Source organism: Capra hircus, chromosome 9, assembly GCF_001704415.2.
Source record: "Capra hircus breed San Clemente chromosome 9, ASM170441v1, whole genome shotgun sequence".
Taxonomy (NCBI): domain Eukaryota; kingdom Metazoa; phylum Chordata; class Mammalia; order Artiodactyla; family Bovidae; genus Capra; species Capra hircus.
Window position 1 is genome coordinate 291,359 of NC_030816.1, and position 16,602 is coordinate 307,960.

At 39.4% G+C, this 16,602-nt stretch overlaps 1 protein-coding gene across 3 annotated transcripts in view; it reads right to left on the reverse strand.

Annotated features, from left to right (window-relative positions):
- Window positions 1–16,602, reverse strand: part of SLC17A5 (solute carrier family 17 member 5) — an 86,094-nt gene that overhangs the window by 44,408 nt on the left and 25,084 nt on the right. For all 3 annotated transcript variants that reach the window (XM_018052865.1, XM_018052864.1, XM_005684429.3), the window contains 2 exons: window positions 15,808–15,894; window positions 14,830–14,948 (listed from right to left, as the gene is read on the reverse strand). In XM_018052865.1, the coding sequence (XP_017908354.1) occupies window positions 14,830–14,948; window positions 15,808–15,894 (206 nt within the window). The remainder of the gene's footprint in view (window positions 1–14,829; window positions 14,949–15,807; window positions 15,895–16,602) is intronic.

Consider the following 16,602-nt stretch of genomic DNA (forward strand, 5'->3'; position numbering starts at 1 on the left):
TGTGGAAAACAGTATGGAAGTTGTTTAAAAAAACTAAAAATAACGAAAAACAGAAGTTTAGATGACCATTGTATCTACTACTGTGGGCAAGAATTCCTTAAAAGAAATGGAGCAGCCCTCATTGTCAACAAAAGAGTCCAAAATGCAGTACTTGGGTGCAATCTCAAAAATGACAGAATGACCTCTGTTCGTTTCCAAGGCAAACCATTCAATATCACAGTAATCTCACATAGAGTGAGATTACTGTGACCAGTAATGCTGAAGAAGTTGAAGTTAAATGGTTCTACGAAAACCTACGAGACCTTCTAGAACTAACACCCCCCAAAATGTCCTTTTCCTCATAGGGGACTGGAATGCAAAAGTAGGAAGTCAACAGATACCTGGAGTAACAGGCAAATTTGGTCTTAGAGTACAAAATGAAGCAGGGCAAAGGCTAATAGAGTTTTGCCAAGAGAACGCACTGGTCATAGCAAACAACCTCTTCCAACAACACATGAGAAGACTCTACACATGGATATCTCCAGATGGTCAATACCAAAATCAGACTGATTATATTCTTTGCAGCCAAAGATGGAAAAGCTGTATACAGTCAGCAAAAACAAGACTGGGAGCTGACTGTGGCTTAGATCAAGAACTCCTTATTGCTAAATTCAGATTTAAACTGAAGAAAGTAGGGAAAACCGCTAGACCATTCAGGTATGACCTAAATCAAATACCTTACGATTATATGGTGAAGGTGACAAATAGATTCAAGGGATGAGATCTGATTGACAGAGTGCCTGAAGAACTATGGATCAAGGTTCATGACATTGTATGGGAGGCAGTGATCAAGACCATCCCCAAGAAAAAGAAATGCAAAAAGGCAAAATGGTTGTCTGGGGAAGTCTTACAAATAGCTGAGAAAAGAAGAGAAGCTAAAGGCAAAGGAGAAAAGGAAAGATATTTCCATTTCAATGTAGAGTTCCAAAGAATAGCAAGGAGAGATAAGAAAGCCTTCCTCAGTGATCAATGCAAAGAAATGGAGCGAAACAACAGAATGGGAAAGACCAGAGATCTCTTCAAGAAAATTATAGGCACCAAGGGAATATTTCATGCAAAGATGGGCACAATGAAGAACAGAAACAGTATGGACCTAACAGAAGCAGAAGATATTAAGAAGAGGTGGCAAGAATACACAGAAGAACTGTACAAAAAAGATCTTCATGACCCAGATAACCATGATGGTGTGATCACTCACCTAGAGCCAGACGTCTTGGAATGTGAAGTCAAAGTGGGCCTTATGAAGCATCACTATGAACAAAGATTGTGGGGGTGATTGAATTCCAGGTGAGCTACTTCAAATCCTCAAAGATGAAACTGTTAAAGTGCTGCACTCAATATGCCAACAAATTTGGAAAACTCAGCAGTGGCCCTAGAACTGGAAAAGGTCAGTTTTCATTCCAACCCCAAAGAAAGGCAATGCCAAAGAATGTTCAAACTACCACACAATTGCACTCATCTCACATGCTGGCAAAGTAATTCTCAAAATTCTCCAAGCCAGGCTTCAATAGTATGTGAACTGTTCAAACTGGATTTAGAAAAGGCAGAGGAACCAGAGATCAAATTGCCAACATCCATTGGATCATTGAAAAAGTAAGAGAGTTCCAGAAAAACATCTACTTCTGCTTTATTGACTATGATGAAGCCTTTGGGTGAATCACAACAAACTGTGGAAAATTCTTAAAGAGATGGGAATACCAGACCACCTTACCTGCCTCCTGAGAAATCTGTATGCAGGTCAAGAAGCAACAATTAGAACTGGACATGGAAAAGAGACTGGTTCCAGATTGGGAAAGGCTGTATATTGTCACTCTGCTTATTATTTAACTTATATGCAGAGTACATCATGCAAAATGCCGGGCTGGACAAAGCACAAGCTGGAATCAAGATTGCCAGGAGAAATATCAATAACCTCAGATACACAGATGACACCACCCTTATGGCAGAAAACAAAGAAGAACTAAAGAACCTCTTGATAAAAGTGAAAGATGAGGAGAAGGGGGCGACAGAGGATGAGATAGTTGAATGGCATCACTGACTAGATGGACATGAGTTTTAGCAAGCTCCAGGAGTTGGTGATGGACAGGGAAGCCTGGCATGCTTCCATGCCATGGGGTCACAGAGTTATTGAACTGAACTGAACTGGGAACTACCAAATGACCTAGCAATCCCACTGCTGGGTACGTACCTGAAAAAAAAAAAACAACAAAACTCTAACTGGAAAAGATACAGACATCCTAATGTTTATAGCAGCATCATTTACAACTGCCAAGAAATTGAAGCAACCTAAGTGGCAATCAACAGATGAATGGGTAAAGAAGATATGGTATATACACAATGGAATAGTACTAAGTTATAAAAAAAAGGAACAAAATTTTGCCATTTGCAGCAACATGGATGGACTTGGAGGGCATTATGCTAAGTGAAATAAATCAGACAGAGAAACACAAGGTATTACTTATTTATGGAATCTAAAAAATACAAAAATTAGTGAAGATAACAAAAAAGAAGCTGACTTACAGATACAGAGAAAAAACTAATGGCTACTAGCAGGGAGAGGGAAGGTGGGACGGGCAATTTAGGGGCAGCGGGGAAAGAGGTCCAGTGAAGTGAAAGTCAAAGTGAAGTCGCTCAGTCGTGTCCGACTCTTTGCAACCCCAGGGACTATAGCCTATCAGGCTCCTCCGTCCATGGGATTTTCCAGGCAAGAGTGCTGGAGTGGATTGCCATTTCCTTCTCCAGGGGATCTTCCCAACCCAGGAATCGAACCCAGGTCTCCAACATTGCAGGCAGACGCTTTACCGTCTGAGCCATCAGGTATAAAATAAGCTACAAGGATGTATTATACAACATGGGGAATACAGCCAATATTTTATAACAAGTATAAATGCAGCATAGTCTTTAAAAATTGTGAATCACTATTTTATAATAGGGCTTCCTTGGTGGCTCAGATGGTAAAGAATCTGCCTGCTATGGAGCAGACTTGTGTTTGATCCCTGGTTCAGGAAGATCCCCTGGAGAAGGGAATGGCCATCCGCTCCAACATATTTTCTTAAAGATTTATTTATTTACATTATGTTTTGGCCATGGTGGGTCTTTGTTGCTGCACATGGGCTTTCTCTAGTTGCGCTGAGCTGGGCTACTCTCTAGTTGCAGTGTGCGGGCTTTCATTGAGGTGGCTTCTCTTGCTGAGGAGTGCAGGCTCTAGGCACGCGGGCTCCAGTAGTTGCTGCTCAGTAGTTGCGGTGCATGGGCTTAGTCGCTCCCTGGCACGTGGGATCTTCCCAGACCAGGGATCAAACAATTGTTTTCCCATCTATTTGCCATGAACAGATGGGACCCGATGCCATGATCTTCGTTTTTTGAATGGTCAGCTTTAAGCCAGCTTTTCCACTCTCCTCTTTCACTTTCATCAAGAAGCTCTTTAGTTCTTTGCTTTCTGCCATAAGGGTGGTGTCATCTGTGTATCTGAGGTTATTGATATTTCTCCCGGCAATCTTGATTCCAACTTGTGCTTCATCCAGCCCAGCATTTCGCATGATGTACTCTGCATATAAGTTAAATAAGCAGGGTGACAATATACAGTCTTGACATACTCTTTTCTCAATTTGGAATCGGTCTGCTGTTCCATGTCCGGTTCTAACTGTTGCTTCTTGACCTGCATACAGATTTCTCAGGAGGCAGGCAGGTGGTCTGGTATTCCCATTTCTTGAATAATCTTCCACGTTTGTTGTGATCCACACAGCCAAAAGGCATGTGAGATGAGTGCAACTGTGCAGTAGTTTGGACATTCTTTGGCATTGCCCTTCTTTGGGACTGGAATGAAAACTGACCTTTTCCAGTCCTGTGGCCACGGCTGAGTTTTCCAAATTTGCTGGCCTACTGAGTGCAGCCCTTTAACAGCATCAAGCTTATAAATAGTTCACAGCATCCCAGTGCCTAAAGGGTAAAGTCTAAGCTCCTCAGTGGGATATACAGGATTCTCCATGATCAGGCTTCTTCTGCCACTTTTTGCCTTTGCCTTTTACCTACATCAATACCTGATTCCTGGCGAGTGTCTCTCTCCTCAGAATCTGCTTATACCACATCCTTGCCCAGGGATACCCACACATCTCTCCCTTTCCCAATGTGCCTAGTTAACGCCAACTTTTCTTTCAAGATTGCTCAGATGAAGCTTTTACCAGTAAGATAGAAACAAGCAGTGTCTGACTGCTCTCATCTGAGATGGTCTGCTTCTAACAGTTGGGCCACAGCACCCTCCTACTGACTGTGATCCCTGGTCTGGGAAGATTCCATATGCTGCGGAGCAACTAAGCACATGTGCCACAACTGAGCTGGCACTCTAGAGCCCATGCTCTGCAACAAGAGAAGCCACTGCAATGAGAAGCTCATGCACTGCAATGAACAGTAGTCCCTGCTTGCCACAACTAGAGAAAGCCCGCAGCCATGAAGGCCTGACACAGTCAAAAATAAATAAAATCTTTAAAAAAAATGATGGAATGAGACAGAGAGACAACACCTTAATCACCTCTGAGCACAGATGCAAACAAGAATGTATGAACCACACAAAAGAGCAAAACTCTCTCCTGGCTAATGTGACTGCTGCTTCTCTGCTAGTAAGAGCCTCAGCCCCACCTAGATAAAAATTAAGATCCTCAGCCACAGAACCACTTCTGCCTTCTTACAGCACCAATTCTGGAGCAAAACAGTGATTCTTTAAACCTTCCTCACAGTCAAGTAACGCAAGTCTAAACTGTAACAAGCTGCCTTCAGCTCTCTCACTGAGATGCCCTTTAGTTCCTCATGGTGTGGTTTCTTCTTCTTTGCCACAAAGCAAGAAATCCCATGCTCACTTTGGCAGGACATACATTAAAAGTGGGACAATACAGAGAAGATTAGCATGGGCCCTATGCAAGGATGACATGCAAATTCATGTAATGCTCCATATTAAAAAAGAAAGAAAAAAAGAAAGAGAAAGAAGAAAAAAATAATAATAATAAAAGAAGAAATAAAAAAAAAAAAAAGAAAGAAATCCCTTTGTTCAACTACAGGTATGTTGCTGACAGTCCTTGGCAGGAGAGTATCATCACCAGGCTGGCTGAGGACTCCTGCCTTCTCTGTATCAAAGATGTACTATGTAAGCTGTAGACAGCAGTGTTGGCCTGAAGTTCTGTCCATTCACATCTGTCTCCCTCTGGATATCATAGGTCCCACAGGAACCATGTCTTGTTCATTTCTTCTCTCTGATTATCAATTTTTTTTCCCCTCAGTACCTTACAAAGAGGGGCTTCCTTACTGGCTCAGATGGTAAAGAATCTGCCTGCAAAGCAGGAGACCTGGGTTTGTACCCTGGGTCAGGAAGGTCCCCTAGAGAAGGGGCTGGCTGCCCACTCTAGTATTTTTGCCTGGAGAATCATAATGACAGAGGAGCCTGGCAGGCTACAGTCCAGGGGTCGACTGAGTGACTAAGCACACGCACACACCTGACAAAGAACCTAGGACATAGTAAGCTCTCAAAAAATGTTTAAGGAATGAATGAAGTACAGCAGATCCCAAACATTTATTGGATCTGGGATTAAAAGCGGAGCTTCATGTAACAAAGTATTTGATGACATTTTCAACTACAATGTCATCTGGTTTAAGAAGTTCTAGGAAACCTAATTCTCTTAATTCCTCTTGCTTCTGAATATTTCAATTTCTGAAGCATATGGAAAAACAGATTAAACTTAGGCTTGGATAATGGACAGATTTAGGCACCTTTGAAATTCTCTTAAAAAAATCTAAATAAACTAAAATGTTTCATAAGTCAGTGAGGATAATGGTAAAAATGAAATTTTAGAAGAAGCAAGTTATTAATAATCAATGCTGAGAAAACATACCAAGTTTTTTTAAAAACTGGAAGCATAATTGACTTACAGTATTATATTAGTTCCTCGTGTACAAAAGAACAATTCAAAATTCAATACAAACCTATTACACAATGTTGACTTATGTTCCCCAAGCTGTACAGTAAGTACATCCTTGTTACTTATTTATTTTATACCCAGTACTTTGTACTTCTTAATCCCCTTCAACTACCTTGCCTGGCCCCCACTCCCCCTTGTCCCTCTCTAACCGCTAGTTGGTTCTCTGTATCCATGAGCCTGTTTCTGTTTAATATTTGTTCACTTCTTTTATTTTTCAGATTCCACATATAAATGAAAAGACACAGTATTTGTCTTTTTCAATCTGACTTATTTCACTAAAGCAAAATACCGTCCAGATCCATCCATGTTGTTGTAAATGGCAAAATTTCATTCTTTTTTATGACCAAGTAATATTCTACTGTATATATATAAATACATTACATTTTATGTGGCAAGATCCATTTACAGTGCATTAATTATTTTAACCTGTTCCTCAGTGGGGGGGAAATGGTATTCATTTAATTAATATCTGAGAGCACAGGGAGATCTCAAAGTAACTTTATTACATGGGTGGTACCTTCTAAATTTCTGCCAGCTTTTGGTGAAGACCAAGGGATGCCATATTTCTTAAAATTCAGCAGCTTACAGAGACCTTTGTAGTGAATTATAAAACTTAAAAAGAAACGTGAAAGAGTAAATGTTTAATTATTACCTGGTTTGCTATATATGGAGAAGACAATGGCACCCCACTCCAGTACTCTTGCCTGGAAAATCCCATGGACAGAGGAGCCTGGTAGGCTGCAGTCCGTAGGGTTGCTAGGAGTTGGACACGACTGAGCAACTTCACTTTCCCTTTTCACTTTCATGCATTAGAGGAGGAAATGGCAACCCACTCCAGTGTTCTTGCCTGGAGAATCCAAGGGACAGAGGAGCCTGGTGGGCTGCCATCTCTGGGGTCGCACAGAGTCGGACACGACTGAAGCGACTTAGCAGCAGTAGCAGTTGCAAAAATTGAACCCTGTGATATACAGGGTGGGCCCAGTGAGCTGAGACAAGTGCACACAAGTCCCGCGATGCCGAGAGTGAGCCCGGGGAGCCCAGACAAGCACACACAAGTCCTGCGATGCCTAGAGTAAGGCCGGGGAGCCCAGACAAGCACACACAAGCCCCGTGAAGCAGAGGCCGGGCACCGGGAGCCGAGGCAAGCGCACACAAGCCCCGCGATGCAGAGGATGGGGCCCGGGGAGCCCAGACAAGCGCACACAAGCCCCGTGACGAAGAGGATGGGCCTGTGGAGCTGAGACAAGCGCACACAAGCCCTGTGATGCAGAGGCTGGGACTATGAAGCTTAGACAAGTGCACATGAGCCCACAACACAGGGGGTGAGTTCCGGGGGCTGAGGGAAGCCCACAGAAGTCTCCATGACACAGAGGGCACAGTCGGGGAGCCAAGGAAAAATCCACACAAACCCCTACCCAGCAAGCTTTGGCTAGCAGTGCAGGGCGGGACAGGGGAACAGAAGCATAGCAATGATCCCGGGGACAGCTGGGGGCTGGCGACAGTGGAGATATGCTGGGAGGGCCACTTTGAAGCAGCTGTGGAAATAGATGTGTCTAACACTGCCAGGGCCAGAAGGGCTGCCCAAACACATACTGGACCCACAGAGACTACAGGACACTGCACCGCCCTTCAGAGAGATGAGATCCAGCTCCATCAGCCAGAGCACATCACAAGCTCCCCCAGCCAGGAAAACATCGCAGGACGCTAACCCAACCCCATCCACTGGGCAGACCACAACCAAGAAGAAGTGCGACCTTGAGAACCTTTTTTTTTTTCTTCATTTTTTCCTATAAATCACCCTGCTTACTCCCGCTATATAGTCTCGCCTTCACATTATCCTTTTGCAGTGCTGTGGAATTTTCCTCTTTGTTTTTGTTGTTAAAAAACATAATTCATTTTTAAGATTTTTTTTCTTTTTCACCCTTTTTTTTGAATGAGTTTTTAAATTTTGTTTTTGACATATTCAACTGCTTTGCCTATCATTCTATACTGGCTATAGCCATTCCTGACTATACAGAGATCTTTTCCAAATACATCTATTTATCTTTGCTTTTCTATTTTTTCTTTTCTCTCTTTTTTACCCTCTTTTCCATCCCCTCTTTTTCTCTTTTCCTTCCCTTTTCCTCTTTTTTTCCCTTTTTCTAGTCTCCTTTTTTTTTCTTTCACTCTTTCTTTTCTCACCAAGTAAGCTAAATTGTTGAGCTCTCTTTGCTATATTCCCCAGTTGGCACTCTGCTTGTGCTCAGTTTTCCAGATTGAGCATTCGCTAGCTCTGCTTTTTAATTAATTGATATCACTTTTGGTTTTCCCTGTTCACCAAGTCAATCTCCTGTACTCTTTTCTTTAGAATACTGTATGTGTGCAAGTGTGTGTTTATGTCCCATTATTTCTGTAATTACCTGCTTGATCTCCTCCCACTAGAACACAGACACAAGTCACCCCTAACAAGAAGTCAACACAAACCACCCGTCCAATCTTGCCCTCCAAGGGCAAAACCCAAAAGGAATAAGGATTACAACCCTAAGGCCTGAGAAAAGGATACATCAAGTGGGGCAAGTTAGGAAAAAAAAAAAAAGATGACAAGACAGAGAAATACAGCACAAATGAAAGAACAAAGTAGAAACTCACAAGACCAAATAAATGAAGAGGAAATAAGCAATTTACCTGAAAGAGAATTCAGAATAATGATAGTAAAGATGCTCCAAAGACTTGAAAATAGAATGGAGAAAAATGCAAGAAACATTTAACATAGTTAATACAATTACCAAGGACACAGAAGAAATAAAGATTAAGCAAACAGAGATGAGTAACACAATTACAGAAATTAAAAATACTCTAGAAGGAACCAAGAGCAGAAAAACTGAGGCAGAGGAAGAGATAAGTAAGCTGGAATATAGAATGGTGGAAATAACTGCTGAAGAGCAGAATAAAGGGAAAAGAATAAAGAGAATTGAGGATAACCTCAGAGATCTTTAGGACAATATTAAATGCACCAACATTTGAGTTACAGAGGTTTCAAAGGAAGAAAAAAAAAAGGCACCGAGAAAATTTTTGAAGAAATAATAATTGAAAACTTCCCCAACATAGGAAAGGAAATAGTCAATCAAGCCCAAGAAGTGCAGAGAGTCCCTCACAGGATAAATCCAAGGAGAAACACATCAAGACACATATTAATCAAGCTAACAGAGATTAAACACAATGAAAGAATATTAAAAGCAGCAAGGGAAAAGGAGCAAGTAACATACAAGGGAAAACCTATATGATTAACAGTGGATCTTTCAGCGGAAACTCTGCAGGCCAGAAGGGAATGGCAGGATATATTTAAAGTATTGAAAGAAAAATCTACAACCAAGATTACCATAACTGGCAAAGATCTCATTCTAAATTGATGGAGAAATCAAAAGCTTTACAGACAAGCAGAAGTTAAGAGAATTTAGCATCACCAAACCAGTTTTGCAATAAATACTAAAGGGACTTATACAGCCAGTAAACACAAGAGAAATGAAAGACCTGCAAAAACAAATCCAAAACAATCAAGAAAATGCCAATAGGAATATATGTATTGTGGATTAAATGCACCTACCAAAAGATACAGACTGACTGAATGGATACAAAAACAAGACACACATATATGCTACCTACAAGAGACCCACTTCAGACCTAGAGGCACATACAGACTGAAAGTAAAAGGATGGAAAATGATATTCCATGTGAATGGAAACCAAAAGAAATCTGGAGTGGCAATCCTTATTTCAGGCAACATAGATTTTAAAATAAAGAATATTATAAGAGACAAAGAAGGACACTACATAATGATCAAAGGATCAATCCAAGAAGACATAACAATTGTAAATATTTATGTACTCAACACAGGAGCACCACAATACATAAGGCAAACACTAACAGGCATAAGAGGGGAAATAGACAGTAACACAATAATAGTAGGGGACTTTAACACCCCAGTTACACCAATGGACAGATCATCAAAACAGAGAATCAATACAGAAACACAAACCTTAAATGAAACATTAGACCAAATGGACCTAACTGATATCTTCAGGACTTTCCATCCAAATGCAGAAGAATATACTTTCTTCTCAAGTGCACATGGAACATTCTTCAATAGACCACATCTTGGGTCACAAATCAAACCTCAGCAAATTTAAGAAAGTTGAAATCGTATCAAGAATCTTCTCTGACCACAACTCTATGAGACTAGATATTAACTACAGGGGAAAATTGCGAAAAACACAAACTCATGGAGATTAAATAATACATTACTAAATAATGAAGATGTTACTGAAGAAATAAGAAGGGAAATCAAATGATTCCTAGAAACAAATGACAACAAAAACACGATGACCCCAAACCTATGGGATTCAGCAAAAGCAGTTCTAAGAGGGAAGTTTATAGCAATATAGTCCTACCTCAAGAAACAAGAAAAGCATTGAATAGACAGCCTAACTCTACATCTAATGCAGCTGGAAAAAGAAGAACAAAAAAAGTCAGTAGAAGGAAATAAATCATAAAGATCAGAGCAGAAATAAATGAAAAAGAAATGAAGGAAACAACAGCAAAGGTGAATAAAATTAAAAGCTGGTTCTTTGAGAAGACAAACAAAATTGACAACCACTAGCCAGACTCATCAAGAAATAGAGAAAAATCAAATCAACAAAATTAGAAATGAAAAAGGAAAGGTTACAACAGACAACACAGAAATACAAAGGACCATAAGAGAATATTATAAGCAACTACAGGCTAATAAAATGGAAAAACTAGAGGAAATAGATTCTTAGGAAAGTTCAACAGGAAGAAACAGAAGTTATGAACAAGCAAAGTACAAACACTGAAATCGAAATGGTGATCAAAAATCTCCCCCCAAAAAAAGCCCAGGGCCAGATGGCTTCACAGAATTCTATCAAACATTTAGAGAAGAGCTAATGCTTACTTTTCTGAAACTCTTCCAAAAAATTGCAGAGGAAGGAACACTTCCAAACTCATTCTATGAGGCCACAATCACTCTGATACCAAAACTAGGTAAGGACAACACAAAAAAGGAAAACTACAGGCCAGTATCACTGATGAACATAGATGCAAAAATCCTCAACAAAATTCTAGCAAACAGAATTCAACAACACATTAAAAAGCTCATACACCATGACCAAGTTGGGTTTATCCCAGGAATGCAAAGATTCTTCAATATACACAAATCAATCAGTGTGATACACCATATTAACAAGTTGAAGGATAAAAACCATATGATCATCTAAATAGATGCAGGAAAAGCCTTTGACAAAATTGAGCACCCATTTATGATAAGAGCACTTCACAAAATGGGCATAGAATGAACCTACCACAACAGAGTAAAGGCCAAATATGATTAAGCCCACAGCAAACACTGTTCTCAATTGAACAGTGAAAAACTAAAAGCATTCCCTCTAAGTTCAGGAACAAGACAACAGTGTCCACTCTCACCACTGTTATTCAACATAGTTTTGGAAGTCTTAGCTATGGCAATTAGAGAAGAAAACGAAATAAAAGGAATCCAGATTGGAAAATAAGTAAAACTCTCCCTGTTTGCAGATGACATGATACTACACATACAAAATCCAAAAGAAACTATCAGAAAATCACTAGAGCTAATTAGCAAATTCAGCAAAGTTGCAGGATACCAGGTCAATACACAGAAATCACTTGCATTCCTATATACTACCAATGAAAAATCAGAAAGAGCAATTAAGGAATCAATCCCATTCACCACTGCAACAAAAAGAATACAATATCTAGGAATAAACCCACCTAAGGAGACAAAAGATGTGGATATGGAAAATTACAAGACACTGATGAAAGAAATAAAAGGTGACATAAACAGATGGAGAGATACTCCATGTTCCTGGGTAGGAAGAATCAACATTGTGAAAATGACTGTACTACCTAATGCAATCTACAGATTCAATGTGATCCCTTTCAAATTACCAGTGGCATTTTTCATAGAACTAGAACAAAAAATTTCACAATTCATATGGAAACACAAAAGACTCTGAACGGCCAAAGCAGTCTTGAGAAAGAAGAATGGAGCTGGAGGAATTAAGCTTCCTGACTTCAGACTATACTACAAAGCTACAGTCATCAAGACAGAATGATACTGGAACAAAAGCAGAAATACAGACCCATGGAACAAAATAGAGCACCCAGAGATAAACCCATGCACCTATGGGTACCTTATTTTTGACAAAGGAGGCAGAATATACAATGGGGCAAAGATAGCCTCTTTAATAAGTGGTGCTGGGAAAACTGGAGAGCTATGTGCAAAAACAGAAATTAGAACACTTCCTAACACCATACACAAAGATAAAATCAAAATGGATTAAAGACCTAAATGTAAGACCAAAAACTATAAAACTCTTAGAGGTAAATATAGGCAGAACACTAGATGACATAAATCAAAACAAGATCTTCTATGACCCACCTCTTGCTGCTGCTGCTGCTAAGTCGCTTCAGTCGTGTTCGACTCTGTGCGACCCCATAGACGGAAGCCCACCAGGCTCCCCCATCTGTGGGATTCTCCAAGCAAGAACACTGGAGTGGGTTGCTATTTCCTTCTCCAATGCAGTAAAGTGAAAAGTGAAGGTGAAGTTGCCCTGTTGTGTCCGACGCTTAGCGACCCCATGGACTGCAGCCTACCAGGCTCCTCCATCCATGGGATTTTCCAGGCAAGAGTACTGGAGTGGGGTGCCATTGCCGTCTCCATGACCCACCTCTTAGAGTAATGGAAATAAAAACAAAAATAAACAAGTGGAACCTAATTAAACTTAAAAGCTTTTGCACAGCAAAGGAAACTACAAACAAAGTTAAAAGACAATCCTCAGAATTGGAGAAAAGAATAGCAAAGGAAACAACTGACCAAGAATTAATTTCCAAAATATGCAAGTAGCTCAATACCAGAAAAACAAACAATCCAGTCAAAAACTGGGAAAAAGACCTAAACAGACATTTTTCCAAAGAAGACATACAGGCGGCTAACACATGAAAAGATGTTCAACATTGCTCATTATTAGAGAAATGCAAATCAAAACTACAATGAGATACCACCTCACACCAGTCAGAATGGCCATCATCAAAAAGTCTGTAATCAAGGTAGATTGATTACAGCCACTATGGAAGATGGTACGGAGATTCCTTAAAAAACTAGAAATAATACCACCGTATGACCTAGCAGTTCCACTACTAGGCATATACCCTGGGGAAACCAAAATTGAAACAGACACATGTACCCCAATGTTCATTGCAGCACTATTTACAATAGCTAGTACATGGAAGTAACCTAGATGTCCACTGATAGATGAATGGATAAAGAAGCTGTGGTACCTACATACAATTGAATACTACTCAGCCATAAAAAGGAACACATTAGAGTCAGTTCCTAGATGAACCTAGAGCCTATTATACAGAGTAAAGAAAGGAAGAAAGAGAAATATAAATATCACATACTGATGCATATATATGGAATCTAAAAAGATGGTACTGATGAATTTATTTTCAGGACAGCAATGGAGAAAGAGACATAGAGAACAGACCCATGGACACAAGGGGAGGCGAGGAGGTAAAAGGTGAGATGTATGGAGAGAAACGTGGAAATTTACAACACCATATGTAAAATAGATAGCTAATGGGAATTTGCTGTATGACTCAGGGAACTCAAACAGGGGCTCTGTGACAACCTAGAGAGGTGGGATGGGGTGGGAGATGGGAGGGAGGTTTGGGCGGGAAGGGACATGGGTGTACCTATGGCTGAATCTTGCTGATGTATGACAGAAAACCACAAAATACTGTAAAGCCATTATCCTTCAATTAAAAAAATTTTTTAAAAAAAGAAGAAAATAGATGACCAACAAGGACCTACTGTATAGCACAGGGAACTATATTCAATATCTTTTGTAACCTATAATAAAATCTGAAAGAATATATATATAAAACTGAATCATTCTGCTCTACACCTGAAACATAACACTGTAAATCAACTATAACAACAACAACAAATCACTGGCTCTTATGACTATAAAATAGAACAGAATAAAAGAACAATCATACCAGCTTGGCAGGGGGGTGGGGAACTGAAAATATCAATAATAACTTGATGGGGAATGAAAATTTTATATGAAATATTTTATGTTCTTTAAACCAAGAAAGTGACTATGAAGCCATTAATAATGCTAAAGAAAAGACTATGTATTTTAATTTTTGCTAATGTTTTCAGGTTCTTCTTTTATTCCCACTAAAAGACAAATATTTTATCTCTAGGGCTTGAGAATTTACTGTATTAAATTATGACAGATTTGATTTCTGATTTGCTATTGTGCTCAATTAAGTGAAGCAAATCTTACTTTAGAGCATATAAATTTTTTCTAAAGGTCTATTCTAGAGGAGCAAATTATATAGCATAGCAAATGTGCTGTCCTTGTTAAATCACACTCATTTAAAATACAGATAAAAACACACTCGTTTCCTAACAACAAACATTTAGAATGTAGCTGTCTTAAGATTCCTTTTGTAGAAAACACATATTATTTTCTACTAAGAAGAAAGACAAAGAAAGTCACTTGAAGATCATTACTCTAGAAGATTTAAAATGAAAAGATTTCATTTTCATTTCAAGTTTCATAGATTTAAACTAGAAAGAATTAAAATATTTTGGGCAAAACAGTACTTTGTATATTAATTTGCCTAGAGTGTGCACAACAGAAATATTCATTAAAAAGTTGGTATCTTAAACCTGAAAAAAAAAGTTTCTGAAATTATTTTTGAAATGTGCCAAAGTTCATACCTGATTTTTTAATGATGAAAGAATATACTCCTTTTCATGGGGGGTGATTGTCTTGTGAGTTTCTGGTGTATCACTAACTAAGCAGATCCATAAAATAAACCAGATGATTCCAACAATGCCTTAAAATAGAAAAATAATTGTTAAATGAAATCAGAATGCACCAATGCAGCAATTTACTTATGTCTTGAAAAAAATTATGTAATTATAAACTTCACCACAATATGTGTAGCATTGTCACCACACAAATCTTTTTGTTGTTGTTGTTATGAGAACTTTTAAGATCTATTCTTTTGGCAACTTTCAAGTACGCACTACAATATCACTGTGCAATACATTACAAACCTAGTCTTATTTATTTTATAGTGGGAATTTTGCACCTAAAGCGAACAACTTTTGACCACATGACTGCCTAACAGGGTCTACCAGACAAAACCTTTAAAAAACTAAATGTCTACAACCTATTATTTCCACAGGTATCTGCTTTTGTTTATTTGTTTTGATTGCAAACATATTTCCCAAATAAATGTTTAGGTGTAATCTACTTTATTAAAAATGTGTATCACCCTGCTATTGAGATTGAGGAATGAAAGGCCCTGGGGCTAAACAAACAAACAAAAAAGATTAAAACTACCAAGTGAGAGTATCCTACTTTGCTTGAGAAGAAATATTTCAAAATTTACATTTTTATAATAAGTGACATAGCAATTTTTGTAGTAAGTGTAGCATTTAAGTCCTGGATTCAACAGCACTTTCTATTGAACAAATATTCCAAAATTAACAGCAAGTTACAGCTTAGCCAGATCATTTTAACCACATGAACTTGAAAAACAGGTTATCAGTAAGTGTTTCAGGGCTTTGTGGTTTAGGAAATGGTTACTTCAGTGAGTTGGCATACACATATTTTAACCAATTATTAAACGTCTATTACATTTCAGACCTCTCACACCATAATTTAGGTTACATTTTGAATAAACTTACCAAAGAAATAGAAGACATAAGTCCAATTCATATAGTAGCAAATTACTCCAGAAAGAGGAAGAGAAACTACTGTCCCGAGTTGTGCTCCTAGAACAACAAAACTTTGTAAACTTTGGAGAAAAATGAATGAACACGGGACAGGTTTACTGCTTAAGAAGGTGGATAATAGATTATGAGGAAAAGAGTGATCAGCTCCCATAGGTGGGGCTTCCCTGGTGGTCTAGGGGTTAAGAATTCGCCTGCAGATGAAGGGGTCACTGGTTTGATCCTTGGCCCTAGAAGATTCCACATGATGCAGAGCAACTAAGCCCATGCCCCACAGCTACTGAGTACACAAGCTGCAACTGCTGAGGACCGTGGGCCTAGAACCCGTGCTCTGCAACAAGAGAAGCCACCACAGTGAGAAGCCTGTGCACTGCAGCCCCACTCACTGTAACCAGAGAAAGCCCACGTGCAGCAGTGAAGCCTCAGTGCAGCAATAAATACATGGATTAAAAAGAAAATCTCATAGGAGCTGAGTTTGTCGTTTAGTCACTAAGTTATGTCCGACTCTTTTGTGACCCCATGGACTGTAGCCCGCCATGTAGGCTCCTCTGTCCACTGGATTTCCCAGGCAAGAATACTAAAGCAGGTTACCATTTCCTTCTCCAGAGGATCTTACTGACCCAGGGATAGAACTCCATTCCTACACTGGCAGGCAGGTTCCTTACCACTGAGCCTCAAGGGAAGCCAGAGGAGTTGAGTTAGTCACATGTAAATATAAATAATCCATTCTCTTAAGGGATCATTTACTAG